The sequence below is a fragment of the Ovis canadensis genome, chromosome 12, assembly GCF_042477335.2.
Source record: "Ovis canadensis isolate MfBH-ARS-UI-01 breed Bighorn chromosome 12, ARS-UI_OviCan_v2, whole genome shotgun sequence".
NCBI lineage: Eukaryota > Metazoa > Chordata > Mammalia > Artiodactyla > Bovidae > Ovis > Ovis canadensis.
Genome location: NC_091256.1, coordinates 67,939,810 through 67,966,933, shown reverse-complemented (window position 1 = coordinate 67,966,933; position 27,124 = coordinate 67,939,810). Strand labels below are relative to the sequence as shown.

The window sequence follows — 27,124 nt, the reverse complement described above, 5'->3', positions numbered from 1 at the left end:
AGAAAAGTGATTTTTCTGAGGGACCATATTGGCTTAACTAATCCAGGGTTATCAGTAAAGGTCAGTCAATGTTTTGGATATGAAGAAACTATTCAGAGTTAGCTTCCATGAATCATTAAGAATTGATTTGTCATTAAGAAAGTGATTTTTCCAAAATACAGTTTATGTAATCTTGTAAGTCTATAACTAAATTTCAGGAATGACTGTTTCATGGGAGAGCTTGCTACTGAGTATTAGCTTAGTACTAAACTTGAAATCTAAATTTTTAGTGCTAAATTTTTCATTGTGTGTGTGTTCTGCAGTAAGTTGTGGGGAGGGGTATGGGAACAGGGGAAAGAACTGTGGTGGCATTTCTAATACATTGAGGTGTGATATATAGCATCAGGGTATGCAAGCCACTGTTGGGTTTATTTGTAACTAATTGTGTGAGAACCCTTGTTTGTGGCTCTGAAATCCCAAATCTGTTATTCTAACTGATTCTTGTATCAGACCATTATTAAATAAGGAGTCTTATTTTTGTAGGCTCTTTAGAAGTCCTCGGTCTACAGTTCAATGAACCATTTCATGATTTTTTTACTCACTTATTTTTGCTCTGTTTCTTTGCATGATAAATTCAAATCTAGATTCAAGACCTTTCTTTAAAATAATCTATAACTAAGAATCATGAACACAAATATTATTCAGATCTAATTCAAAAGGGAAAAGAATGCCTTATGACTGAACCTGTCTAAAGATATGTTTACACATATATTTGAGAGGTATCCCCACCCCTCTTTATTTACTTTCTAGGATATCTCAGCCAAGGCCATTGTGTATGTGTGTGAGTGTGTGTATGCATGTCACATCTTTATTCATTCATCTCTTGATGGACACTTAGGTTGCTTCCATATCTTGACTATTGTAAATAATGCTGCAGTGAACATGGTGGTGGTGGCGGGGGGGGGGGGGTCATATGTGTTTTTTTGTCTTTCAGGAATATACTTAGAAGTGGAATTGCTAAATCATATGATAATTAAATTGTTAAATTTTTTTTTTTTAGGAACCTCTGTACTGTTTTCCATAGTACCTAGACCAATTTACATCCCCATCAACTGTGTAGGAGGGTTCCCATTCCTTCACATCCTTGCCAACAATTATTATTTGTTTTGCACTGGGTGTGGCATGTGGAATCTAGTTCCCTGACCAGGACTGAACATGGGTCCCCTGTATTGGAAGAGCAGAGTCTTAGCCATTGGACCACCAGGGAAGTCCTGTTATTTGCTCTCTTTTTAATAATAGCTATTCTGATAGGTATGAGGCGATATTTCACTGTGATTTTTATTTTTAGTTTCTTGATGACTAGTGTTTATATCTTTTTATGTGTCTGTTTGCCATTTTTACATCATCTTTGGAAAAATGTAAATTCAAGTATGCTGTCCATTTCTTAATCAGGTTGTTTGGTATTTTTTTCAGTGTTGCGTTGTATAATATAAAGATTAGGTCTTAATAGAAAGCAAGTAAGTTGAAGGTAGGGAGGAAATACGATAATATGGTGACTCTGGTATAGGTAGGTAGGTGATTCCTGCCTTCCTGGTGTGTGTATGTGTGTGTGTGTGTGTGTGTTTCTGCCTGTACACACATATTTTTCCAAACAGACATGAGACATGACTTTTTACTACTTTGAAATTTGAGTAATTTCTTACTGTATTAAGTTAGACTTTCAAAATGGCAAAACATCTTAAAAGAAACCCTATAAAGAAATTATACTACTAGACCAATATATATATATGTGCATGGCCATATTCCCAGAGAGAGAAGCAGGTTATACCAAATTATGTTTAAAGAATGCTAATTTTCACATTTGTTTGGTAGAGACAGATTCCAGTGGTAAAAATTTAGTGAGCTACTATTTTGTATTGATATTCATGATCACCTTAGGCTCTTTTATCATTAGGTAAAATCTGAATTTCACACACACTTATGTCTGATGCTGCTCTCACTGTGATTAATGCTACTTTTTCTTAAATCTAATCATGAAGTATAGGGATTTCTAGCACCTAGAATACCATCTCCTTGCCCTAAAAATATCAGGTACATCTTGTCTTAGAATGATAGTAAAGAATTTTCAACATTAATGAATACTTTCATTATTTATTTAGGAAACTCATTTATAAAGCTTAAGAATTTTAGATTTGAAAATGTAATAAGCCAACCAATGAAGAAGTTCTTTTGATTAGCAGTGTAATTCATTTCCTCCTATTAGGTAAATTAGTTGTAAGAGTAGGTATTTGTTTGAATGAATCAAAAAAAGTTAAAGTGTGATGAAGGTAATATATTTTATTAAAACAATAACCCTTTATTCTGTTAATCATACATTATGACTATATTTTTCTATTCATAATAGTCCTTATAGTTTGGGATTAAAAAGGGACCCAGTATCATCCTACGCAAGGATACCAGTGGGGAGGAAAGAGAGGATTTGTGTTTAACTGAGTAGTCTTGAAAGCATTCCTTTATGACAGATAAACTCTAATCTCCAAGATCTTAAATTGGGTTGGCAGGGTGGCTATTAGCCTGGCACAGCCACTGCATATGCTGGCTATGGTATACTTCCTTCCACCTTATTTCTGTGGCCAAGTCCTTCTCTCAGATGGTATTTTACTTGAAATTTTGTATATTATTAAAAATATATAAATATATATATAAATATAATAATTTTATGTATTATTATACTTGAAATTATACTTATGGTTAGGAATCTAGGCATATGAGATTTGAGGTGTAATATCCGTATATAATGTCTGAGAGCTGAGGTTCTCCCATACATATCAAATGCTCACCTATGACCCTTTTCTCCTCCTAAGTTAGTAGATTCAAGTCATGGCCAGTCATGTGATAAACTTAACAAACCAATATGCCTAAACCCCAGATTACCATATTTTGTGAGTCTCCACGTACTGACTCATGGCTTTGCTATTTCATAAATGTGTGTATGGCTTTGAACAAGTTATTAAGTGTCTCTAAGACCATGTTTTATTCTTTTTAAATTGAGGATAAAAGTATTATCTCTTATCTTCCTCTGTGGATTGGTATTTGCATTAAGTGAAATACATAGTCCTTAATACAGTAACTGGCCTGTGCTGCTGCTGCTGCTAAGTCGCTTCAGTCGTGTCTGACTCTGTGCGACCCCGTAGACGGCAGCCCACCAGGCTCCAACATCCCTGGGATTCTCCAGGCAAGAACACTGGAGTGGGTTGCTATTTCCTTCTCCAGTGCATGAAAGTGAAAAGTGAAAGTGAGGTTGCTCAGCCATCTCCGACTCTTCGTGACCCCATGGACTGTAGCCTACCAGGCTTTTCCGTCCATGAGATTTTCCAGGCTAGAGTACTGGAGTGGGATGCCATCGCCTTCTCCTGTAGTTCTCAACAATTAGTTATGTGATGATGATAGAATTTTTTTTCATTGTTTCTATAAGATAGTAAAATGAGACAGTAAGACAGTTGTAAAATGAGAATTTTTCGGTCTAAGAAAACAAATTTTATTAATTGTCTGTCTTGAAAACACAGTTCAAACAATTAATTCACTCAGTTTTAGATCCTTTATAGAATGCAGGGAAGGCTGACTGTTAACATTTTCATTTAAAGAGCAGAACCTCTTATTGATAGATTGTGTTTTTGTATTAATTCTCTCTTAGACATATTTACATATTTTTTACTAAGTCATTTCTGAAAAATCACAGGCTGAAAGAAAGGTCAGGGTCAAAAGAAACTGTTTGATTTACCAATGGCGCTTATTTAAAAACCACTGGAGATCATCTTGGAGCCGGTGTTTGCCTATATTTGTGTGGGCTCTCACATGCTACCCACATGCAGCATAGACGAATGTCTATATTAAGATAAGTGATCACTCTGGGCAAACTGAGAGACTCTCTTGATGAATCAGATCCAAACAAAAGTGAAATGGGTATAACTCCCAAATCCAAAAACAGTAGAAACTTAATAAAAGAGAACCTCTGTAAGTGGGTTTTAATGGAAGAATGATTGTGCCTGTCAAGAAATCCACTACAGCTCAATAAGATGAAGCAATGAAGTGTTAGCACTTTGAATATTTTCTCTGTTTGTATATAAATCAGAGGCTACCATAGGAAAGTATATAACTGCCTTGGGATGATATGAAGGAAATAATAAAAGAGTGCAAAGATTGGAGAATTGAATAATACCACTTAACAGAACATTGATGGAAGAGAGCCTCCTCAGAATCTCTGCATATCATCATATTTGCATTTCATCTCACGGGAAAGGAAGGGGATGTTCATAAGGCAACTATGGGTCATGCTTAAACAGAAAAACTGAAAGGGCAAATTCATTTCAAACTGTTTTTCTAGTAAACCCACTTATAGAGGTTCTCTTTTATCAAGTTTCTATTGTTTTTGGATCTCAGAATTATATCCATTTCACTTGTGTTTGGATCTGATTCATCGAGAGTCTCGCAGTTTGCCCAGAGTGATCATTTACCTTAACATGAGATACTGATCGATACTGCACATGGGCTGTAGGATCCTGAATGAAAATCAAATTCAGCTACACACAGAGTCCATGAACTCCTGCATGAGGACAAAAGCCATTTTAATTTTTTTTTTAATTTATTTTGGCTGCGCCTACACCATGTGGGTTCTCAGTTCCCTGACCAGGGAAAGCCATTTTAATTTTCAAGATGAATTTTGAATACAGATATTAACCACCCTCTCACCCCACCTCAAAGAAAGGAAAAAAACGAGGCAAAAACCTCCAACTTTTATTTCTGTGTTTATAAGCTTGGTATGAAAAGAGCCTGAAGTGTGAATGGTCTTTTCTTTGCCATGACACTGCAGTCATACTTGAAATTAACACTCTTTGAGCAACAAGAAACAAGACGAAAAGCAGAGACGTTACTTTGCCAACAAAGGTCAATCTTGTCAAAGCTATGGTTTTTTCAGTAGTCATGGATGGATGTAAGAGTTGGACTATAAAGAAAGCTGAGCGCCAAAGAACTGATGCTTTTAAACTGTGGTGTTGGAGAAGACTCTTGAGAGTCCCCTGAACAGCAAGGAGATCCAACCAGTCTGTCCTAAAGGAAATCAGTTCTAAATATTCATTGGAAGGACTGATGCTGAAGCTGAAACTCCAATATTTTGGCCACCTGCTGCGAAGAACTGGCTCATTGGAAAAGACCCTGATGCTGGGAAAGATTGAAGGCAGGAGGAGAAGGAATCGACAGAGGATAAGATGGTTGGATGGCATCACTGACTCGATGGACATGAGTTTGAGTAAGCTCTGGGAGTTGGTGATGGACAGGGAAGCCTGGCGTGCTGCGATTCATGGGGTCGCAAAGAGTTGGACATGACTGAGTGACTGAACTGAACTGAAAAAAAGATATCTCTGTTTATAAGAAAGAAAACACCAAATAAGACATGAGCCTCTGTGGAAAGAATATTAAGGAATTGACAGATACAATGAAGATTGTAATGTGGCAGATTGTTTTTACTGTTTTGTGGATGTTATTGTTTAAAGCCTACCTATCTCAAATTTTTATATACTTCTTTCTTCGTATATATATTTAAAGATATATATTTGTGTATATATCTCTCTATCTTTAAGGTAGACTATTCAGCCATCCTCCCCACTGTTCTGTCCTCTAGGGAACTATATTTGCAGGTACTGTATGTTGTACATAGGGATTTATCTTTGTCATTATGTCAGCTGCTTTTCTAAAGGATTTAAATGAATGTTCAGTTTTAACTTAGTGAACACTTCAGTAAGAAGATTCAGTGCTTGTAGGACAGACCACTTACAATAATTTTTGCTGGTGATCTCAGTGGCGCCTCTTGTTTTGGAGGACAGATGTGATAGTATTTCAGTGTACTTCACATTTGCTGTGTCACTAATAGTGTTCTATCGAGACTCGATTTTAAAGATACTGTGTCTGGGCATTTTTTGCCCCTAGAAAAGATCTTTGAGGAACTTTCTTTCCTTAGTTTTACAACACAGACCATAAAGTTGTTTGTGAGGAGAAAATGTTTCTGAAATTTTTGAGGTCCTTAATTTGGCAAGGTTGTGCTTTTAATTTAAACATCTAAAGGGTGGGTGGCAGTGTGTGTCATTTCTAACTTCTGTCTTAGGGTAGTGTTGTGATTTGGATTACTGGAATCAGGTTACTAGGTTTCCTTCCTTGAGACTGTAAATATTAGCTCCAAAGATTTGTTGGTTGGTTGGTTTAGTCACTAAGTTGTGTCCAACTCTTGTGACCTCATAGACTGCCTGCCAAGCTCCTCTGTCCATGGGATTCTCTAGGCAGGAATACTGGAGTGAGTTGCCATTTCCTTCTCCAGGGGATCTTCCCAACCCAGGAGTTGAACCAGGGTCTCCTGCATTGTAGGCATTTTCTTTACCAACTGAGCAGTGAAGGAAGCCCCAAAGCTTTGAGTGGGGGTGGAGGGTTGGGTAACTAACTTTTTATGCCTCAGTTTCCTCTTCTATGAAATCAGAATATGGTATCTTCTACATAATATTTAGGAATAAGATTAGAAAATACATAGAAAGTACTGAGATAGGTGGGAAACTCAAGGTAAATGATCAATAAATAATAAATGTTCTGTCATCTTCAATATTGTATTCATTAATTGACATAGCTAGACAACTATTTGTTTTTCATTGATCAGATATTAATTTTGCAACATGCAAAACATATTCTCTGCATTTAAGTGATTTATAACCTAGTAAACACAAAATATTTATAAACAAATAACTGTGGTATAAGCTTGAATAAAAGAAATCCTTAAAAAAGAATTATCCCAGAAAATATTGGCCCTGGAAGGGAGAGATTGCTTCTAATAGGGAGAATTTTTAAAGACTTTTTGAAGATATTGGCTTCTGTGCTGGTCTTCATAAATACTAAAAGAGTTTCAGAAAGCTAAGACAATGGAAAGCCCATACCTGGACAGAAGACTGTGAACCTGCATCTGGTTACCACCACCCAGGCATTATGCAATAAGTTTTATCTGAATTCAAAATCATCATGAGATCCCGGTGTTGTTATTCCCTGTCGTCAATGGTTTCAGTCTGTGTGGTGCTTCAATAAAATTTACTGAATGTTTCAAAAAAAAAAAATCATCACTTAGAAATCTTTTTAAGTTACATACTTTTGAGGTCTGTCTGATGTCTGTTTAAAGTGAAATTGAGGTTCAGAGAGGTTAACTGGTTTACCCAAGACAACACAACCAAATAAGGAGTACTAGAGTTGGAAATTGAACCCACGTCTACCTGACTCCAAAATGCATATTCTTTCTGCTACACTGCCTTCCATGTAGTTAGAGGAAAGTGTGAACAAAGATGTTGATGAGGGAAACTGCAATGCAAGTGTGGAACAGTTTTAATAGAGTAGTACACGTAAAAAGGTGGGTGGTGGTTGTGGTTTAGTCTCTAAATCGTATCTGACTCTTGGAACTCCATGGACTGTAACCCTTCAGTCTCCTCTGTCCATGGGATTAGAAACTCTGTTGGGGAATGAGGCCAGAGAGGTACCAGAGTACACAGTCTAGAGTAACACAAGGAAAAGAAGTTTGGGCTCTCTTCTATAGGGATTAGTAAGCTCCTAAAGCCCTGTGTACCAGGAGATGAGCTTATCTCATGAGAATATTTTTGTAGCAGTGTATAGAATGCATTGTAATGAGAGGAGATTAGAAGTAGAGAGTTCAGTTAGGTTATTAAATAATTTAATCAGTATTTTCCTACATTTAATTTCCTTTTAAAAATGATAAAGTTGCCCTCACATGTTATAAGCTTGTTTATTTAAAGGTATTTCAATATAATTCACGTCAAAAAAAATCTTTTGAGCTGTCCTGAAGATACAGTTATTATCTCCCACCTAGAGATGGTAAATGGATAGTGATAGATGACTACAAATGGTACGAAAATAATAAACATTATGGTGAAGCCACTATCATATTCTGAGAGTGGGATAATGGACATTTTTTCTCTCTGTGGAAGCAATTTGGTGAGGTCCCCTGTCACCTAGGAGATGAGGGAAAACTTTTTCCAGAAGCTTCTGTTGAAATGAAGTTCTAGAAGCTGAGGTAGCTCCAGGGACTTTTGCAGAGGTTTTGAACATTAGGTAGAGCTGTTTCTGAGGTCACCAGTACCGTTGTGTTGTTCAATTGCTAAGTTATGTCCAACTCTGTGTAACCCCAGGACAGGAGGAGAAGGGGATGACAAAGGATGAGATGGCTGGATGGCCTCACCAACTCAACAGACATGAGTTTGCTCATTTTCTTGTCCATTAAGTGGGTGATGCTGTCTAACCATCTCATCCTCTGCTCCCCCCTTCTCCTTTTGCCTTCAAACTTCCCCAGCCTCAGTGTTTGTTCCAATGAATCAGCTCTTCACATCAAGTGGTCAGAGTATTGGAACTTTAACAACAGTCCTTCCAGTGAATATTCAGGATTGATTTCCTCTAGGATTGACTGGTTTGATTTCCTTTCAAGCCCAAGGGACTCTCAAGAGTCTTCTCTAGCACCACAGTTCGAAAGCATCAATTCTTTGGTGCTCAGCCTTCTTAGCAGTCCAGTTCTCGCATCCATACATGACAACTGATAAAACCATAGCTTTGAGCATACAGACGTTTGTGGGCAAAGTGATGTCTCTGCTTCTAAATACACTGTCTAGGTCTGTCATAGCTTTCTTTCCAAGGAGCAAGTGTCTTTTCATTTCATGATTGCAGTCACCATCCGCAGTGATTTTTGGAGCCCAACAAAATAAAATTTTTCACTGCTTGCACTTTTCCACTTCTGTTTGCCATGAAGTGATGGGACCTGATGCCATGATCTCAGTTTTCTGAATATTAAGCTTCAAGCCAGCGTTTTCACTCTGCTCTTTCACCCTCATCAAGAGGCTGTTAGTTCCTCTTCACTCTCTGCCTTTAGAGTGATATCATCTGCATATCTGAGGTTGTTGGTATTTCTCCCAGCCATCTTGATTCCAGCTTGTGATTCATCCAGTATGGCATTTTGTATGATGTACTCTGCATATAAGTTAAATAAGCAGGGTGGCAATATACAGCATTGTTATATTCCTTTCCCAGTCTTTGGGACCCCATGGACTGTAGCCCACCAGGCTCCCCTGTCCATGGGATTTTCCAGGCAAGAATACTGGAGTAGACTGCCATTTCCTCCTCCATTGAATCTTCCTGACCCAGAGATCAAACCCAAGTCTTCTGCTTGGGCAGGCGGATTCGTTACCACTGAGCCACCTGGGAAGCAAGAATTCACCAATACCATCTAATGCCCAAATCTAATAACATACTATTGAACAATTTCTTCATTTTCTCATGATTTTTGGACACTTCTGACTATCTTTTCTTTTTGGGAAAAAAACCTCGCTCACTTAGAAGCAGTTCCTTATACGATGTATGCTATATGCCAGATACATTAAGTGTCTCATTTGGTCATAAAAACAACTCACTTAGCTCAGTTTTCTTCCCACTCCACCCCTCTCCTTTGCTTTTTCCTTCCATTACCTCTGTGAGCTCAGTTTTCATCAGCTTAGTTTTATTTGATATGTGAAGAGACTGAGAGTCAGAGAGGTTTGGTAACTTGTCCAGGATGACATAGTTTGGAAATGTTAGAGCTTTGAATTCAAGTGTTTCCGACCACAATGACCATGTTTATTCCACTCTGCCATTTTCACTCTATATAGCATAATTTGCCTGCATATTTTGTTAATTTGATTTTAGAGATAGAGATTTAGGTCCATTTCATTCAGGAGGCCAATCACTAACATGTCCCAGAACTCAGAAGTGAATTCTGTGGAGGTGCTTTATTTTATAAGAGAAGCTCAAAGACCTCTCTGAGGTGATCAGGGGACTTAGAATTGAGTATAAAGTACAGTTTGCCACTTTTACAAACATGAGATCCCAAATTGGGGGTAGAGTTGTTTGATATCCTGAAATCAAACAAGAAAAGAATCAGCTGATAGAAAATTCACATTTCCTTACATCTTAAGAAAGCTTTGCCATACAATAGAACTTCACAGTAATGGTGCTAATTTATCTGGAAAGATTTCACATCTAATCATTTCTAATCATAGTAATTACTCAGAACAGAGAGGTGGGAGACACTCACTTTTCCTCTTTTCTTCTGTACTGTTTGTTTGGATTCTTACCACACATTCTACCTATTCAAGTAAACAAATTTCTTATTTTAAGAAAGAATCAACAGTGCCTAAAGAATAGCACATTACTGTCCCCATTTCTCAATCCAGCAGACTTGCTAGACTCTCTTACCAGTTTTAACTATGTACTTCTACATGTTACGGATTTTTTTATGTATACAATAATATGATCCACAAGTAAAGTTTAATCTACCTTCCCAGTTTTGGTACCTTGGTACATTTTGTTCATTTAGGCTTATTCCAATGGCCAGGTACTTTAGTAGAATATTAAATAGAGGTTTTGATATCTGGCATCCTTATCCTGTTACTTGCCAGAGGGAAAACTTGATTATGTCACTATTACATATGATTTCTACTTTAGGATTTTTGTAGATACCCTTATTAAGAAGTTTCATTTTCAGTTGTCAAGTTTTCTTGTCATTCAGTTCAGTTCAGTTCAGTTCAGTCACTCAGTCATGTCCGACTCTTGGCAACCCCATGAATTACAGCACGACAGGCCTCCCTGTCCATCACCAACTCCCGGAGTTCACTCAGACTCATGTCCATCAAGTCAGTGATGTCATCCAGCCATCTCATCCTCTGTCGTCCCCTTCTCCTCCTGCCCCCAATCCCTCCCGGCATCAGAGTCTTTTCCGATGAGTCAACTCTTCACATGAGATGGCAAAGTATTGGAGTTTCAGCTCTAGCATCATTCCTTCCAAAGAACACCCAGGACTGATCTCCTTTAGAATGGACTGGTTGGATCTCCTTGCAGTCCAAGAGACTCTCAAGAGTCTTCTCCAACACCACAGTTCAAAAGCATCAATTCTTCCAACCCAGCATTTCTCATGATATACTCTGCATAGAAGTTAAATAAGCAGGGTGACAATATACAGCCTTGACGTACTCCTTTTCCTATTCGGAACCAGTCTGTTGTTCCATGTCCACTTCTGACTGTTGCTTCCTGACCTGCATGTAGGTTTCTCAAGAGGCAGGTCAGGTGGTCTGGTATTCCCATCTCTCTCAGAATTTTCCAGTTTATTGTGGTCCACACAGTCAAAGGCTTTGACATAGTCAATAAAGCAGAAATAGATGTTTTTCTGGAACTCTCTTGCTTTTTCGATGATCCAGCGGATGTTGGCTTTGATCTCTGGTTCCTCTGTCTTTTCTGAAACCAGCTTGAACATCTGGAAGTTCATGGTTCACATATTGCTGAAGCCTGGCTTGGAGTGTTTTGAGCATTACTTTACTAGTGTGTGAGATGAGTGCAACTGTGCGGGAGTTTGAGCATTCTTTGGCATTGCCTTTCTTTGGGATTGGAATGAAAACTGACCTTTTCCAGTCCTGTGGCCACTGCTGAGTTTTCCAAATTTGCTGGCATATTGAGTGCAGCACTTTCACAGCATCATCTTTCAGGATTTGAAATAGCTCAACCAGGATTCCATCACCTCCACCAGTTTTGTTCATAGTGATGCTTTCTAAGGCCTACTTGACTTCACATTCCAGGATGTCTGGCTCTAGATGAGTGATCACACCATCGTGATTATCCGGGTCGTGAAGATCTTTTTTGTACAGTTATTCTGTGTATTTTTGCCACCTCTTCTTAATATCTTCTGCTACTGTTAGGTCCATACCATTTCTGTCCTTTATCGAGCTCATCTTTGCATGAAATGTTCCCTTGGTATCTCTAATTTTCTTGAAGAGATCTCTAGTCTTTCCCATTCTGTTGTTTTCCTTTATTTCTTTGCATTTCTTTGCTGAGGAAGGCTTTCTTATCTCTTCTTGCTATTCTTTGGGACTCTGCATTCAGATGCTTATATCTTTCCTTTTCTCCTTTGCTTTTTGCCTCTCTCCTTTTCACAGCTTGTTTGTAAGGCCTCCTCAGACAGCCATTTTGCTTTTTGCATTTCTTTCCATAGTTACATTAGCTTCATAATACAAGTTAAGGAGTGTTCCTTTCCTGTGGGAAAAAATGTGTAAAATTGGAATTGCTCCTTTCTTGAATATTTGAATGAACTTGTAGGTGAACTCATGCGCCTGAGGTAGAAAAAATTTTAGACAGTTGATTCAGTTTTCTTTTTTTTTTTTAATGTAGTGCCTGTTTTACATTACAGGATGATTCATGTTTTCTATTTCTTCTTGGTCAAGTTTTAATAGGAACTTTTTTTACTTGGTTTAAATATTTGATTTATTAATGTAAATCTTCTATTTTTTCTGCAAAATTATTATTCTGAGAGAAGGAGAAATCCGTTTAACATGCTTAACATTTGGAGACTAAATAAGGAAAGGGATATATTCTGATTTTGTTTAATAGGGACCTATGTCTTCAGGTTAAAAAGAAATTGTTCATCATCCTGTGTGCCAAGACTTGCACATAAATCCATCCTTATTTTATGGGAGTCTCTCTCCATGAACATGGTATCTCTGTCAGTTTATTTAGGTGTTCCTTAGTATCTCTCTGTGTTAGTTTCTAATTTTCAACATGTAGATCTTACATATATTTTGGTCATCTCTAAGCAGTTATTATCGGAGAAGGCAATGGCACCCCACTCCAGTACTCTTGCCTGGAGAATCCCATGGACAGAGGAGCCTGGTGGGCTGCAGTCCATGGGGTCGCTAAGAGTCAGACACGACTGAACGACTTCACTTTCACTTTTCACTTTCATGCATTGGAGAAGGAAATGGCAGCCCACTCTAGTGTTCTTGCCTGGAGAATCCCAGGGACAGCGGAGCCCGGTGGGTTGCCATCCATGGGGTCGCACAGAGTCGGACACGACTGAAGTGACTTAGCAGCAGCAGCAGCAAGCAGTTATTATAAGTGATATTTTTAGAAAAATCCCTTTGCTAAGTATTCATTGCTGGTTTATAGAAATAAATTTTAATATAATGACCTTGGATCTGTTAGCCCTACTAGGTCAAAATGCTAGCTGTTCTAGCAGCTGTTTTAAAGATTTTTAAAGACTTTCTACATAGGCAGCCCTGTCATTTACAAATAAAGACAGCTTTACTTCTTTATTTCTGATATGTATACTTTTTCTTTCTTTTCTTTGACTATTGCCTATTGGGTAGGACCTTTGATACAGGGTTAGATACAAGTGGTGATAGCAAGCATCCTGCCTCTGCTCTCAGGCTGAGAATTAGTTCAACATTTCACCATTAAGTATGACATTAGCTGGAAGATTTTCATAGGTATTCCTTATCACCTTGAGGAATTCTCTTCTATTCTTAGTTTTCTGAGAGCTTTTATTATGAATATGTATTGAATTCTGTTGAATGCATTTTCCATGTCTGTTGTAATTATATGATTTTTCTTTTCTGTTAAAAATGTTAATTACATTCATTGTCTTAAAATATTAAGCCTACTAGAATATCTGGATTAAAACCACTTGGGCATGATGTATTATTCTTTTTATACATGGCTGAATTCTCTTTACTGGAATTTTTAAAGAGTTTTTACATCTATTTATAAAGATAATCAGTCTATAATTTTTTAATAATACCTTTTGCTTTGTTTGACTTAAACTGAATTTAGAAGTGTTCCTTCCTCTGTTTTCTTGGTCTTCTATCATATTTTGGAATTGAATTGTCTTTCATATAATTCATTTATTTCATTGTGTGTCAACTTTATTGGCATTAAGTTTTTTCTACTCATCCTGTCTTTTTCTTTAAATATCTGTAGGATGTCCAGTGATACCCCTAACCCTTTCTCTCCTTTTGTAGAGATTTTTCAATTTTATTTCCAGAACTAACTTTTGTTTTTAATAATTTTTGCCCATTTTTATCTTTTTATTTTATTTGGTTTCTGCTTTTTATTACTACCATATTTATACTTCTGTTGTATGTAATTTGCTTTTTTTCCTAGCTTCTTAAGCTGAAAGCTATTACACCATTTATATTAAACTTTCTGCTTTACCAATATAAGCATTAAGAGATATAATTCTGTCTAAGCACTCTTTTAGGTGTATTTGTTGTTGTGTGGTCGCTAAGTCAAGAATACTGGAGCCCAAGTTGCTACTTCCTTCTCCTGGGGATCTTCCTGATCCAGGGATTAGACCTGCGTTTCCTGCACTGTAGGCAGGTTCTTTACCACTGAGTCACCAGGGACGCCCGTAGGTGTATTACACAAATTTTAATATATTGCTTTTTCAGTATATTTCAGTATATTGCTTCTTATTTCCTTGTGATTTCTTTTATGAGCCCTATGTCATATAAGAGTGTTTAAAAATCTCCAGATATTCCAGGTGTATCTTGTTACTGATTTCTACTTTAGGTCTGTTTGGTCAGAGTCCACACTTACATGGTTTCATTCTTCTAAATGAACTGAGATATGTTTAATAGTCTGGGCTCACGGTCTGTCTTGGTATATACTTTTTAGTTAGCTTAAGAATGTGTATTTTTACCATTTAAGATTTTATGTAAATATTAATTTGTTCAATTTGTTTCCTATAGTAGTATTCAAGTCTTTTATATATCTTTTTTTATTTTCCACCTGTTCTTTGAATTATTGACAGATGAGTGTTGAAATCTGCACACTCAAGTGTGGAGCTACCTGTTCTCAATTCTTGAAGCTGTATTTTATTTATATAGTCACATTTAGGATTTTTTTTCAGTGAACCCTTATTTAATTATAGAATGTTTCTCTAATTCCTGGTCATATTCATGTCCTGAAGTCTACTTTCTATGGGTTTTTTGCTTTTTTTTTTTCCCCCCCTCTCCTTTTGGCTGTTCATTGTGACTTGCAGGATCTTAGTTCCCTGACCAGGGGTTGAATGTGGGCCATGGCAATGAAAGCACTGAATTTAACCGCTGAACCACCAGCAAATTCCCAGAAGTCTACTTTTGATATTAGTAGAACCATCCCAAGTTTCTTATGATTAATGTTTGCATAGTGTATTTTTTTTCTCTTTTTAAAAATATCTGTTTTTCTTTAAAGTGTGTGTCTTGTGGGCAACATAAACTTGCTCTTTTATCAAGTCTTATCATCTCTGCCTTTTAATTGTAGTATTTAAACCAGCTGCATTTACTTGTCAGTCTAGTTAGGTATCGTCTCCCATCTTGCTATTTGTTGTATGTTTGGCCTATCTGTTCTTTGTGCCCATGTTTCTCATTTTTTAATTGATTATTTTATAATTCATTTTATCTCCTTTAGTAGTTTAGTAGCTGTACTATTTCCTTTCCTTTTCTAGTGGTTTCTCTAAGGTTTACAATATTCATGTTTAACTTATCGCAATCTGTTATCAGATATACCACTTATATCACAGACCATTCCAATGTTCTTCTGTTTTTTACTACCCCTTTTATCCTGTATACTTTTGCTGACATGTTGCTTCTATTTTTAATAGCATAATATATTGTTATTATTTATGCTTTAATTGGTGATTATCTGTTAAGAAAATTAAAAAACAAGAAAGCAAACATCTTTTCTGTTTACCACATATCAATCATTTCTAGCACTCTCCATCATTTTGTTTAGCTTTAAGGTTTCATGTTTTATAAGAACTTCCTGAAACAGTTCTTACAGTGCATCTATGCTGCTTTCTTAGCTTTAGTTGTCAAAATATTTTTCTTTTTATATAATATTTCTAGGTTGATAGGTTTTTTCCTCATCCTCTTAAAAAAGCTATGTCTTATTGGCTTAAATTACCTCTGATGGCAGTTGGTGACCTTGTACTTCTATATGTAATTGTTAACATAAAAAAGCTATTTCTCCAACAAAAATGAGTTCTTCAGCATCATCAAAGAATTGCAATTCAGAGTCTGCAGCTATGTTGAGTCATGTGCAAGTCTCCAGCAAAATGGAGAGGAGAACTCTTGTAGAGGGGGAAAGGAAGTCGGGAGAGCTACAGCAGACAAAAGAATCCATGACTTTTTCTTAGCTGAGCTGTGCCTGTCTCTCATTGGCTGAGCTCTTACCAGGCAAGAAGAGTGTCTTCCCGTGGCTTTGCTGTCATCATTTTTTTTTAAATTTTTTTTTTTATTGAAGGATAATTGCTTTACAGAATTTTGTTGTTTTCTGCCAAACCTCAACATGAATCAGCCATAGGTAGACATATGTCCCCTCCTTTTGAACTTCCCTCCCATCTCCCACGCCATCCCACCCCTCTGGATGATACAGAGCCCCTGTTTGAGTTTCCTGAGCCATACAGCAAATTCCCATTGGCTATCTACTTTACATATGGTAATGTAAGTTTCCATGTTACTCTTCATGCATCTCACCCTTTCCTCCCCTCTCCTGGTGTCCATAAGTCTGTTCTCTATGTCTGTTTCTTCATTGCTCTCCTGTAAATAAATTCTCCAGTACCATTTTTCTAGAGTCTGTATATATTCATTAGAATACAATATTTACCTTTCTCATTCTGACTCACTTCGCTCTGTATAATAGGTTCTAGGTTCATCCACCTCATCAGAACTGACTCAAATGCATTCATTTTTATGGCTGAGTAATATTCTATTGTGTATATGCACCACAACTTCTGTATCCATTCATCTGTCAATGGACATCTAGGCGGCTTCCATGTTCTAGCTGTTGCAAATAGTGCTGCAGTGAACAGTGGGAAATGTGTCTTTTCCATTTTGGTTTCTTCAGGGTGTATGCCTAGGAGTGGGATTGCTGGGTCTTATGGTGGCTTTATTCCTAGTTTTTTAAGGAATTGCCATACTATCTTCCATAGTAGCTGTATCAATTTTCATTCCCACCAACAGTGCAAGAGTGTTCCCTTTTCTCCACACCATCTCCAGCATTTATTGTTTGTAAACTTTTTGTTACTGGCCATTCTGACCAGTGTCCATTTTTATGGAAACACAAAAGACCCTGAATAGCCAAAGCAGTCTTGCGGAAGAAGAACGGAGCTGGAGGAATCAACTTTTCTGACTTCAGATTTTACTCCAAAGCTACCGTCATCAAGACATTATGGTACTGGCACAAAAACAGAAATATAGACCAGTGGAACAAGATAGAAAGCCCAGAAATAAATCCATGAACGTATGGGTACCTTATTTTTGACAAAGGAGGCAAGAAGGTACAATGGAGCAAAGACAGCCTCTTCAGTAAATGGTGCTGGGAAAACTAGACAGCTACATGTAAAAGAATGAAATTAGAACACTTCCTAACACCATACACAAAGATAAACTCAAAATGGATTTAAGATCTAAATGTAAGACCAGAAACTATAAAACTCTTAGAGGAAAACATAGGCAGAACACTTGATGATATAAATCAAAGCAAGATCCTCTATGACCCACCTCCTATAGTAACGGAAATAAAAACAAAGTAAACAAGTGGGACCTGACCTGATTAAACTTAAATGCTTTTGCACAGCAAAGGAAACTATAAGCAAGGTAAAAAGACAACCCTAAGAATGGGAGAAAATAATAGCAAATGAAGCAATGGACAGAGGGTTAGTTTTTAATATATACAAGTAGCTCATACAACTCAATGCCAGAAAAACAAACAACCCAATCAAAAAGTGGGAAAAAGGCCTAAACAGACATTTCTCCAAAGAAGACATACAGATGGCTAACAAACATGTGAAAAGATGCTCAACATTACTCATTATTAGAGAAATGCAAATCAAAACTACAATGAGACATCACACCTCACACCCGTCAGAATGCTGTCAGCATTTTAATTTGGGGAAGAGGCTCCGCGAGATCTGCGTGAATCTTGATAGGATGTGGACGCTCCCCCTTCTGATCTCTCTTCTCTGTTTCTTTTACACAATGTGTCCTGTTTTTCCTCTCGCAGTTTTCAACATTTTCTCTTTCTTACTCATTTTCAGTAGTTTGTGATGTATCTTAATATATTAGTGTTGTACCTTTTTCTACTTAAATATTAAGCTTCTAAGATTATGGGTTTTCACATTTGGAAAAATTTTAGTTTTATATCTTCATATACCTTTTCTGTCCCTTCTCCTTTGTTTGAAATTCCAATTAACATTTATTAGATTGCATATTGTCCTATTGTTTACGTAAATACTAATTTTTTTTATTTCTTTCTTTCCAGCTTTTGTGTCAGTTTTGATTTTTTTTTTTCCCTGTGTTGCCACATTTATTGTTACTTTATTCTTCACTGTCTTATCTATTGTCATGCCCATCCAATTAATTTTTCATTTTGGATACTATCCTTTTCAAGTGAAGAAATTCCATTTGATTTTTATATCTTCCATTTCTTTTCTCATTAAAACCATTGTTTCCTTTACACGTTTGAATATAATTATAAATAGCAGCAGCAGCAGCATACTTACTTTAAAGTCTTCATTTGTCACTTCTATTATATTTTCATTTCTACATCTGGTTCTACTCATTGAAATTTTTTTCATGCTTATTTTTGCCTCTAAAATGTTATATATTGTGAATGCTTTATTGTTGAGTGTCTAGATTTTGTTTAATTCTTTTAAGAGTATTAAAGTTTGTTTTGACAGAAAGTTGAGTTTTTGGAGACAGTTGATTCTTTTGACGCTTGGTTTTTAAACTTTATTAGGATAACTAAAGTAGCAGTTAGCAAAACTCTTTCTTAACGGACCACATCACAAATATTCTAGCCTTTACAGGCCATATGGTCTCTGTTGCAGTTCCTCAATTCTGCTACTATAGTGCAGAAACAGCTATAGACAGTACTTACCTACAATCCTTGGTATTCACAGGAGACTGCTTCCAAGACCTCCAACAGATACAAAATCCATAGACACTCAAGTCTTTGTATAAAATGGCGTAGTATTTACATGTAATCTAGCACATCCTCCTTTATACTTTGTCATCTCTGTATTATTTATAATATCTCATACAATGTAAATGCTTTGTAAATAGTTGTAAATCAAATGTTGCCACAAATAGCAAATTCACTTTAGCATTTTGGAAGTATCTAGATTTTTTTTCCCCAAAATATTTCTGATCCACTGTTGGTTAAATCCACAGATGTGGAACCAGAGTCAATTGTAAACTGATGCCTGTGGCTGGGTTCTACTAAAAGTGAAGCTTAAAACGCAGGGAGGTTGGGCTGGATTTAGTCTGTAGGATCAGTTTGCTAATCCCTGGTCTAGAGGAACATTTGTTTTCAGGCTAGGTTAGGCCTGCTGATAAGGCCTGACCCTCTGAGGACTCTATTAAATGGGGGCACTGAATGTTATCTTCACTCTGGTTTGTCTAAACCCCGACATCTCCTAACCCTGTGTGAATTCTAGCATTTGATAATGTTTTATATTCTCACTGGTTGTACTTTCCCTTTTCATTGTTATTTTTCTGGCTTTGTGTAGTTTCACCCTATGAGCGCATGGTGTGTTATTCTGATGTACAGTCAAGGGCACCCCAATACAGATTCCTGGAACTGTACTTTTAAGTAGCTTTCTCCTCTGTGGTACTGTGCCCTACAAATTCCAGCTGTTCCACAGACACCCCGTGTTTACACCTCTGCCTCCTCACCTTACCTGCTGTGGTCTTCGCAGATTCCTCTCTGTTCTGTTTGGATCCCCCTCCCTTGCTCTGTGGTCCAGAAATGGCCTCCAGACAGGAAGCTGAGGTGACTGTAGGATGACCTTTTTTGCTTCTCCTCTTGTAATCACAGTCCTGTTCTGCCTGTTGTCCAGTGCTGTCTTTTATATTTTGTTCAGTTTTCTACCTGTTTACGGTAGGAGGGCAAATCCATTCCATTCATTCTGTTACCAGCCAGAAATAGAAGTTTCTTAATCACATATTTATACATCCAGTGAAGCAACTTCACATTTAAAATCAATTATGACTATCTCTAGGACTATATCCTCCAGTTTCAAGCTAAATGAGTAATTGTCAATTCTCAACTTGCTCAGGATTTTAATGTAGTAGCTATGGTAGCTCTTTCATAGGCAAGCTGGCAAAGAAGAAACAGTTCCAGTGGACGCTAGTTTTGTTTCAGTGTAAGTTACTGTGGTATCTATCTCCGGCTTTCTCAGTAAGTTGGTATATGCTTATGTATTTGTCTTCTACTTTTGTAAAAGACTTGCTGCTGATTTTTCCATTGTCTTTTTTAATCTCTTTATCTTAAGAAGAAAATAGTAGGAGCATTATTGTCTTAACCTTGAGGAAGTCTTTGTAGGAAAACTGCCAGTTTTTGAGAGGGAGAAAATAATGAGAACTAGTGACTGGCATTTTTATTTTATTTAGCGAGCAAAAATAACACATTGAGCCAGAACTTATTTATTTACATTAGCGCTCTGGCAGGCTACAGCCAAGAATTACTAGTCATTCAAAATGCAAACAAGAATTACTCAAAAGCTATGGTAATAACCTTGTACTTATTACCTCTGTACCTCTATGCTGAAGAGGTTTTACCTGGTTTTATTTTTCTTTTGCATGTAAAAATTCATTTATCTTAAGCTAATATCTGCCTTTCTAAAAGACAGTTTAATCCTAAATCCCTTTTTAATGCATTTGTTTGCTTTGGAGGGAGGGGCATAGTGAGAAGTGAACCTGTTATATTTCTTTTATTTTTTGTCATGTTTAATAATTTTGAGTGTTTCTAAAAGTTCTTAGGACTCAGTTACCTATATATTAGTCCTGAAAGACAGTTCCAACTGGGGAATCACTCTCTGTGTTAGCTTATTTGTAAATGAGATATTTCATCTGTCTCCACAGGAAAAAGTGTTTCAAGTTAACTTTCTTATATTGAACATACAATTTCATACTGTATGGTAATATACCGTGTATTTTCAGAGATTCTTCCAACCTTTGGAGAATTACAAATTTATGTTGTGTAATTAATAATCTCTGTAACTGGCTGAGGTGGATTCCCCTCAGGATGAGTCTTCATCTCCACCAGGTTTTTCTACTTTCTTCTGTATTGGAAGATGACTCAAACCAAAATGGCAGAAAGAGAGGTAGCTTTGGGCCATAAACTTTTCATTATCCTGATGTTGTGTGTTCCCGTAGCAGAGGGAGCAATTCTTGGTGACTGCTGCATCTAGCTTTAAGCAGCTTGTTTAAAGTTCTTGCTCGGAAGAAATAGCATTATACCACAGTGCCTCTTTTTGTTGTTTTCTGCTGCACATATAGAAATTCCGCCTCTTGAGAAGCTCACAGTGACTTATTGTATTCCCTAAAGATGCCTAAAACTCACTCCAGCCAATTTCTGAACTTAGTTTACTAAAAGAGTAGATAAATAAGAGGGATTTGAGAATACCCTCTATCGCAACCACCCCCCCATATGGATGTATTAACTCTGTGCACATTCAGTCCCAGTGATAGCCCATAATTCCCCAAAGTGGATATTGAAACTAATTCTGATAGTGAATGCTATTTTCCTACGTTACTGTTTTCAAGAATATATGTGCTGTTCAGTTCAGTTCAGTCACTCAGTCATGTCCAACTCTTTGTCACCCCATGGACTGCAGCACTCCAGGCTTCCCTGTCCATCACCAACTCCTGGAGCTTGCTCAAACTCATGTCCATTCATTCGGTGTTGCCATTCAACCACCTCATCCTCTGTTGTTCTCTTCTCTTCCTGCTTTCAATCTTTCCCAGCCTCAGGGTCTTTTCCAATGAGTCAGTTCTTCACATCAGGTGACCAATTGATTGGAGCTTCAGCATCAGTCCTTCCAGTGAATATTCAGGACTGATTTCCTTTAGGATTGACTGGTTGGATCTCCTTGCAGTCCAAGGGACTCCCAGGAGTCTTCTCTAACACCACAGTTCAAAAGCATCAATTCTTCAGCACTCAGCTTTCTTTATGGTCCAACTCTCATATGCTGATTTAAGGGAAAAGCTCAGCTAGGAAATAAGCCTAAGCTCCAGTCCTTTGGCCACCTGATGTGAAGAGCCAATTCATTGGAAAAGACCCTGATGCTGAGAAAGATTGAGGGCAGGAGGAGAAGGGAGTGACAGAGGATGAGATGGTTAGATAGCATCACCGACTCAATGGACATGAATTTGAGCAAACTCCAGGAGATGATGAAGGACAGGGAAGCCTGGCGTGCTGCAGTCCATGGGGTCATAAAGAGTCAGACACAACTTATCAACTGAACAACAGGGAAGGAAGAAGTTTTTCATTACTCTCTTAGGGTCCTTGACTGGGTCTTTAAATTCTGACAGACAAGTTAACAGGAGGAAAGCATATAGATTTATTTAATATGTTTTACATGACATGAAAGCCTCCATAAGGAAATGAAGACCCAGGGAAGTAGACCTGTGTATTCTCTGCCGTGTTTTGAAGAGTGAGGGGTCGTGAAGCAATGTGACAGGTTAGGGAGTATGAGGTAATTGTACTCAGGAGTAGTAAGCCGCAGGAAACTCGGATTGTTCTTAGCGTTCCTTTGTTGTTGGAGATAGGGATGTTCCTTTACTTGGTATAGGGAGGACACTTCCCCCATGAGAATTTTGTTTTAGGGGGAAAGGGAAGGAGGTGTGGAAGGGCAGAGTAACCTTCCTGCTTCTGCCATTTTCTTGAAATCCTTTAGTTTGAAATATCCAATATGCCCACGTGCCATATTTGAGGGTTTTGTGTTCCAAACCCTATCATCAGCAATTCCCATGCCCACTTCCAGAAAAAGCGTGTCTTTAGTCCTTCCTTTTTATGTCTTGTTTTTTTTATATTTGGCTGTGCTGGGTCTTCAGTGCTGCTCAGGCTTTCTCTAGTTACGGCACGTGGGGACTGTGCTCTAGTTGTCGCTGTGGCTTCTCTTGCTGCGTACCACAGGCTCTAGGGGCACAGGGCTCAGTAGCTGCAGCATGTGGGCTCAGGAGTTGTGGCTCATGGGCTTAGTTGCCCTGAGGTATGTGAAATCTTGCTGGACCGGGCATTGAACCCACGTCCCCTGCGTTGGCAGGCGGATTCCTATCCAAGGGAAGTCCTCTTTATTCCTTCTTGATACCACTGACCATTGATTCTGTCACCACTGACTGCATCCAAGAAATAGCCTGATCCCCCAAATTTGGGATTAGCAGAAGAGATAATTTTTTTCCTCCTACACCAATAGCAGCAAGGTGAACAGTTTTCAAAGGTAACTTTACTTTCAATCCAAGAGAAAGTTAAATGATAGAAATATAGACATTTGTAGAGCACAGATGCTTTGCATCTCAGAAACTAAGGTTTAACTCAAGATCGGTTGCAGTAACTTTCCCAGAATACAAATCTAAAGTGTTCTTTCTTTTCATCACTTTCTGATGACACCTGTAGGATATTCAGGCAGATCCCATCCTTCAGTGAAGTGTGACCACTTTATCTGTTTCTGAGAGCTATTATTTGGACTTGGACTTCACATCGGTTAAATGGCCTCTATGGCAGTTTTGAATCTGTTTACTTCTTTCTGACTGTCTCCTCTGAAAAACAAAAAGACCTGTATACACTCCAAAGCTCAAAGCCTATTAGACTCTTTACAACAGAAGGCATGTCCCAGCTCTTCCTACTCAGTGAGATTCTCTCTGGTAAACTCAGTCTTGTCTATTTCCTTTTCCATCCTTTCTGCTTTCCAGAGAAATAGTTTTTTTTTTTTCTTAAGGCTTAGAATATTTAAACAATGTGTTGCCACATGCATTCTATTTGAAGTAATCACCAAGGTTTTTAAAATGCATATAGTGAGAGATAAAATAGTTGAAAAGAAAGATAGCCATCTGTCTCCAGATGAATATTCACATTCTGTTTTATTTTGTTTTCCTAATACCAAATAGCTATACATAGAGATGTATACCAATTACTGGTTTCTTAAGGGATAAAATGAATGAAGGGGAAGTTGTCTATGGAAAGAATTGTGTGCTTTGCTTTTCTCAGGTTATTATTTGTGCTTTGCTTCAGTCTTTGTTTCTCTTGGCTTTCCTCCTAATGGCAGTCTGTTTCTCTTTTACTTTTCTTTACATTTGAAAGTTTCCTACGCTGCTTCCAACTGTATTTTTTTTTTATTAAATCTAATCCTCAAAATATGGGATTTTGAATTTATAATTCATAGTTAAAAGCATGTTAAAGTTGGTTCTCCAGTTTAGATTGTATTGGTTTCTTTGGGTAAAGTGAAAGAAAGAAGGATGAAGAGGAAATTATTCTCCTGGGCTGCCCTGCAGGAAATCCTTCTCTGTACTCTAAAAGTTCTTGTTCTTTTCTAGGAGTCCAATGTGCTGATTGCTGCTAACAGTCAGGGTACAATTAAGGTAAGCTATTTTATACATCTCCATTTTTAGGCTATAGCAGACTATAACTATAATGTGGAAATATAGAGTTGTACTAAGCCTTAGAGAGCATGCCAAATCATGAGTCTCTATCTGCTTGGAAATGGCTTTGATTGAAGGGGAAAAGAATAGGTAGCTTGCAACTTTGGAGAAGATGATGGTACTTGTTAGAGGTTATACAAATGCTGAAGGGTCTGAAAGGTGGTCAGAATGACAACCAGATGAAGACTATTCAGCACTCACCATGGGCCATTCACCGTTCAGCTTCTGTTACGCCAGTGCAGCTATCCCTCTGGGTGTTCAGGGGACAGGATCCAAGATACAGCAACAGATGCTTAGACACTTAGCAAATTTCAAAATGTCTTTAACTCTTACTGTATTCTTCTCCCTCATGTTTTTCTTCCTTTATCTTGACAAACAGATTTTTCCTCAGTTGCTAGAGGAAGAAAAGGAATTCTACCTTTCTGTTGAAAGTTGACTGGTCGTGTGATCATGCTATTGGTATAATCTGAAAACTTTGATTTAGTCTCTTCATTCACAGTCTCATTCCCAAATTCAGATATAGTATTCCAGATACTTTTCTTGGTAGTTAGTTAGTTTCTAGGTAGTTAGGAAATAAAAAAATTTATCTAATTACACCAGGGATGCTCAGCACTTAGGCAGAGTACATTGGATAAATAAATCCTGAGCTAAGCAGTGAGCTTTTAAGCAAAACATCATCTTGGAGAGGGTTTTTACTACATGGGTTTGACTGTGGGTACCAGTTCTTTCCACATATTCTCTGCTGATATAGAAGTATCAGAATGCATTTTTTAAAATAAGATGTATCTATTTCTCTGCCACTTAACATTAATTTTGCCATGGCTTCCTTCCATTCATCCTGAGTGGAGAATGACCCAGTAATCAAGAGAGCAAATCCAAGCCTCACACACTGTCCTACAGAGATGAAAGGAGCAAATGCAAAGCAGAACAGCATTATTAGCTGGTCAGATTAATTTACGTGGTATACTTCTTTTTATATATCTGGTTTCTTTTATTTGGGAAACCTTGTTAGAGAGTCATGGACAAAGCCAGTGCTATGTGATGGAAGCCTCATACAAGATGGTAGAAGATCTTAGAATCTCCATTTTAAGTGATTCTGTAGTCTCTCAGTTTCTCTTTATTCTCATGGCAAGGCTTGTGTTGAAAAAGCTGTACTTTATTCTTCTACATGTTTGGCCCTTGAGGCAATTGGGCCAAAGCTCAAAGCTACATACATACTTATAGAATCTCAGTGATAAATCTAAGATTTCTGTTCAGCAGCCCTGACCTCTTATGTAAAGTAACGTGCTTGCCAGATGTAAAGACAAAAAGCGTTAGGGCAGCACAGGTATAACTCAAGCCTTAGCACAGCAGGCTATAAGTTGCTCCTTTAATGCTTAGCCACCTAGAATTACAGGCTCCATCTGACATGATCCTTTTTGATGGTACTCATAATTGTCCTCACATTCAGTGTCCTTTCGCAGCCATTTCTCCTACTCTTTTTATAACTGATCATTGCTTTTTCTTATTTTTAGTCTTAGCAATATCACAATTTTTTTTGTATGATAAGGTGCTACTCTAATAGCTAACAAAATATCTTGACACCCAGACAGTTGACTAGAAAATAGAAGAAGCAATAGGGAAAGATTGGATTTTAGGTCTTGAATACCTTGATCACCATGAGATGCTTGTTAATGCAAGAAATAGATTAAAATTCTAAACAGTAATAGTTAAAATTTTTCTTATGATTGTGGAAAGATACCAACATAATATTCTAAAAACATCATATTCACGCTGTGCATCAGTCAGTCATTTATCTTTATTTTTTATCTAGTTTATCTCGAAGGCACCCTAGCTAACTGTAGAGATAACTAACTTGAAAGAGTTCATGCAACTATCAGATTGAAAGTAAGAATGGATTAATGTCTAAACCCTTCAAATTCTTTGGCATTTTAGCAATTGGAAAATGATTACTGGGTTTAGTTCTTTATTTACAATGTAATAAAGACTGATTAAATTTTTTCCGTATTGTAAAACTGTTTCATTATACTGATTCTTTTTTCTCCCTATTAGGTGCTAGAGTTGGTATGAAGGGTTTGCTCAAGTTAAACTGTACTAGATCCTGCTGAAATACATCTGCAGCCGACAATACGAGAAGACAGATCCTGCAATGTCTCTCCCCAAAGTCACCATGGGTTTTGGATTTGTTTTGAGTATTTTTTTTCCCTGTTTTTCCTCCTTTTGACCTTCGGGACATTGGGAATACCCAGTGAACTCTCCACCATCAATGTAACTCTACGGACTTTGCTGCTGTTGGTGGTATGCTTATCTAATTTTTGTGATAGGGAAACAAATTCTTTTGAATAAAAATAAATAACAAAAAAATAATAAAAGTTTATTGAGCCACAGCTGAGCTGGGAACCTTTTTGTCAAAATGTGGCAAAAGATAACTTTGTCTTTTCAAGAAGCAGAGCACACCTGAATTTCAATATACTGATGAATAATTTGTGAGATCCATATTTCCCTACCTCTTTGGAATTATGCATATTAACATAAATGTAAAGCATATGGATTCTTTTCAGTGAATTTAATGTTTACAATCGATGGGAACATTATTAACTTCACCTTATGAAGTTCTGTCTTCATCCTCTGACCAGAGTTATATCATCAACAAGTAGTATATTCCTCAGTCCCTCTGGATCTGGCCAAGGGTCTAACATGTTGACCTGTTGAGGCCACATTCAGACAGAAAGGGACTATCAGTCTGTGACAGCTGTCTCTGTCTTTGCCTTTGAAATGTCACCCATAAGGCCTGAAAGTGA

The 27,124-nt window shown here is 37.4% G+C and overlaps 1 protein-coding gene across 6 annotated transcripts in view; it reads left to right on the top strand.

Annotated features, from left to right (window-relative positions):
- Positions 1-26,710, top strand: part of COP1 (COP1 E3 ubiquitin ligase) — a 231,047-nt gene extending 204,337 nt beyond the window's left edge. For all 6 annotated transcript variants that reach the window (XM_069546126.1, XM_069546133.1, XM_069546127.1 and 3 more), the window contains 2 exons: positions 24,219-24,263; positions 26,376-26,710. In XM_069546126.1, coding sequence (XP_069402227.1) covers positions 24,219-24,263; positions 26,376-26,393 — 63 coding nt within the window. In that variant the 3' untranslated portion in view covers positions 26,394-26,710. The remainder of the gene's footprint in view (positions 1-24,218; positions 24,264-26,375) is intronic.
- The last annotated feature ends 414 nt before the right edge of the window (positions 26,711-27,124 follow it).